The 1,483-nt window shown below is 37.4% G+C and overlaps 1 protein-coding gene across 1 annotated transcript; it reads right to left on the bottom strand.

Annotated features, from left to right (window-relative positions):
* Nucleotides 1-522: 522 nt before the first annotated feature.
* On the bottom strand, nucleotides 523-942 carry LOC121748109 (receptor homology region, transmembrane domain- and RING domain-containing protein 6-like). Its single transcript, XM_042142325.1, has one exon. It carries the CDS (start codon nucleotides 940-942, stop codon nucleotides 523-525), a length of 420 nt encoding a protein of 139 aa, XP_041998259.1.
* Nucleotides 943-1,483: the final 541 nt, after the last annotated feature.

A 1,483-nucleotide genomic window follows, 5' to 3' on the forward strand; every position in this document is an offset into this window, starting at 1 on the left:
GGGGCAGATTTTGGGACTAACGCAATTGTAGGTGCTAAGACTGGAATTTAAAATGGATAGGGCAAAACTGAGTTGGAATTTGAAACATGGTCGAATATTTGTTGTGACTTCTTTTTAACTGATTTAGAAGCTAGACAGATCATATTATGCTGTAGATAAATAAAAATAATAAATGATCCATCACCAAATATTTGTCGGGGGCACGTGTTTTGAAAAAAATAATAAATATTTAAAGTAAGCGATATGTGAATAATGTAGAAGAGTTTTTATTTTTATTTATATTTCTTTAATTTTCATCCCACTATATTTGCTTATGTATGATAAGTAGTGCCTCTTGTGAGTTGTGACCAACTAATTTAAATTTATGATGGTGTCACTGTTTCTGACTAAAGGCATATCCAAACACCAACTCGCCAAATATAAATCAATGTATCTAATCAAGCAATAAAAATAAAGCTCCATATATATATATAATAACCTCAATATGAGATGGACTATGTAAATAACTAAATATGAATGTGATCACAAAACACATGCAATAGAAGAACATGACTTAATTAAAAGCCCTTTGCAGAGGGGGCAGAAATTCTTGCCACGGTTGAGCCACCTCCCTATGCAGCAGCCGTGAAACTCGTGGCGACAATGCAGAGTCGCAACGAGGCCACGGTGCAGACGCTCGAGACATATGCAGCAGTCATCCTTTTCTTCTCCATCATCTTCTTGGCCGTTGTAACAATGCGTCTTGAGTTGGGAGAAAAGGTCATCTTTATCCTCAGACGGTGCGGAATGGGTTTCGCCGGAATCAGGCGTCAATGGGCCGAGGTAGTTGGGAATAGGGCCAGCCTCGGACAGGAGGCGCCTCCTAAATATTGTCCTCACCACTTCAGCCATAGCTTCTTCTGCTATCCTCTCCGACTCAGCTATCCGTTCTTCCATGGCCATGACCTTAAGAGACAAAGTTTACGACAGAGAAAGGAAAGGAATTTAGTGATTTGAAAAGTAAATTAGACTTTGATTTGGGTGTCTATTTAACGGGAGAGGGGAATTATTAACTATACCATATGGAACTAGGAGAGAATCTTGATTGGCATTATCTCTTCGTTGTTTAAATTGTGATTTCGGATATTAATAACGACTTTTCAGATATATAGTCTATCTCTACTTTGGGACAACATGTACTACTACTAATAAGCCCTAGAGCCCCGTGGAATGTGGATTGCGTTTAGGATTAATTTTTTGTTAATCATATACTAGCGCATTTATAAATTGAATTAAATTTATAAATTTTCAACTTTTTGCAATTGCTATATTCTATCAAATTCATAAGTTGAATCGGCCTTCTCATTTCTTCTCTATTCTGCCTGAACCCTAATCCCTCTCTCCCATTCTATTCTGGTCTGGTTTTGCCCAAGTCTGAAGCTGGAGACCAAAATTTGGGTGTTTGACATACAAATCTACAACTACACCTTATAATTATCTATAT

The sequence above is a fragment of the Salvia splendens genome, chromosome 9 (assembly GCF_004379255.2).
Source record: "Salvia splendens isolate huo1 chromosome 9, SspV2, whole genome shotgun sequence".
Classification (NCBI taxonomy): domain Eukaryota; kingdom Viridiplantae; phylum Streptophyta; class Magnoliopsida; order Lamiales; family Lamiaceae; genus Salvia; species Salvia splendens.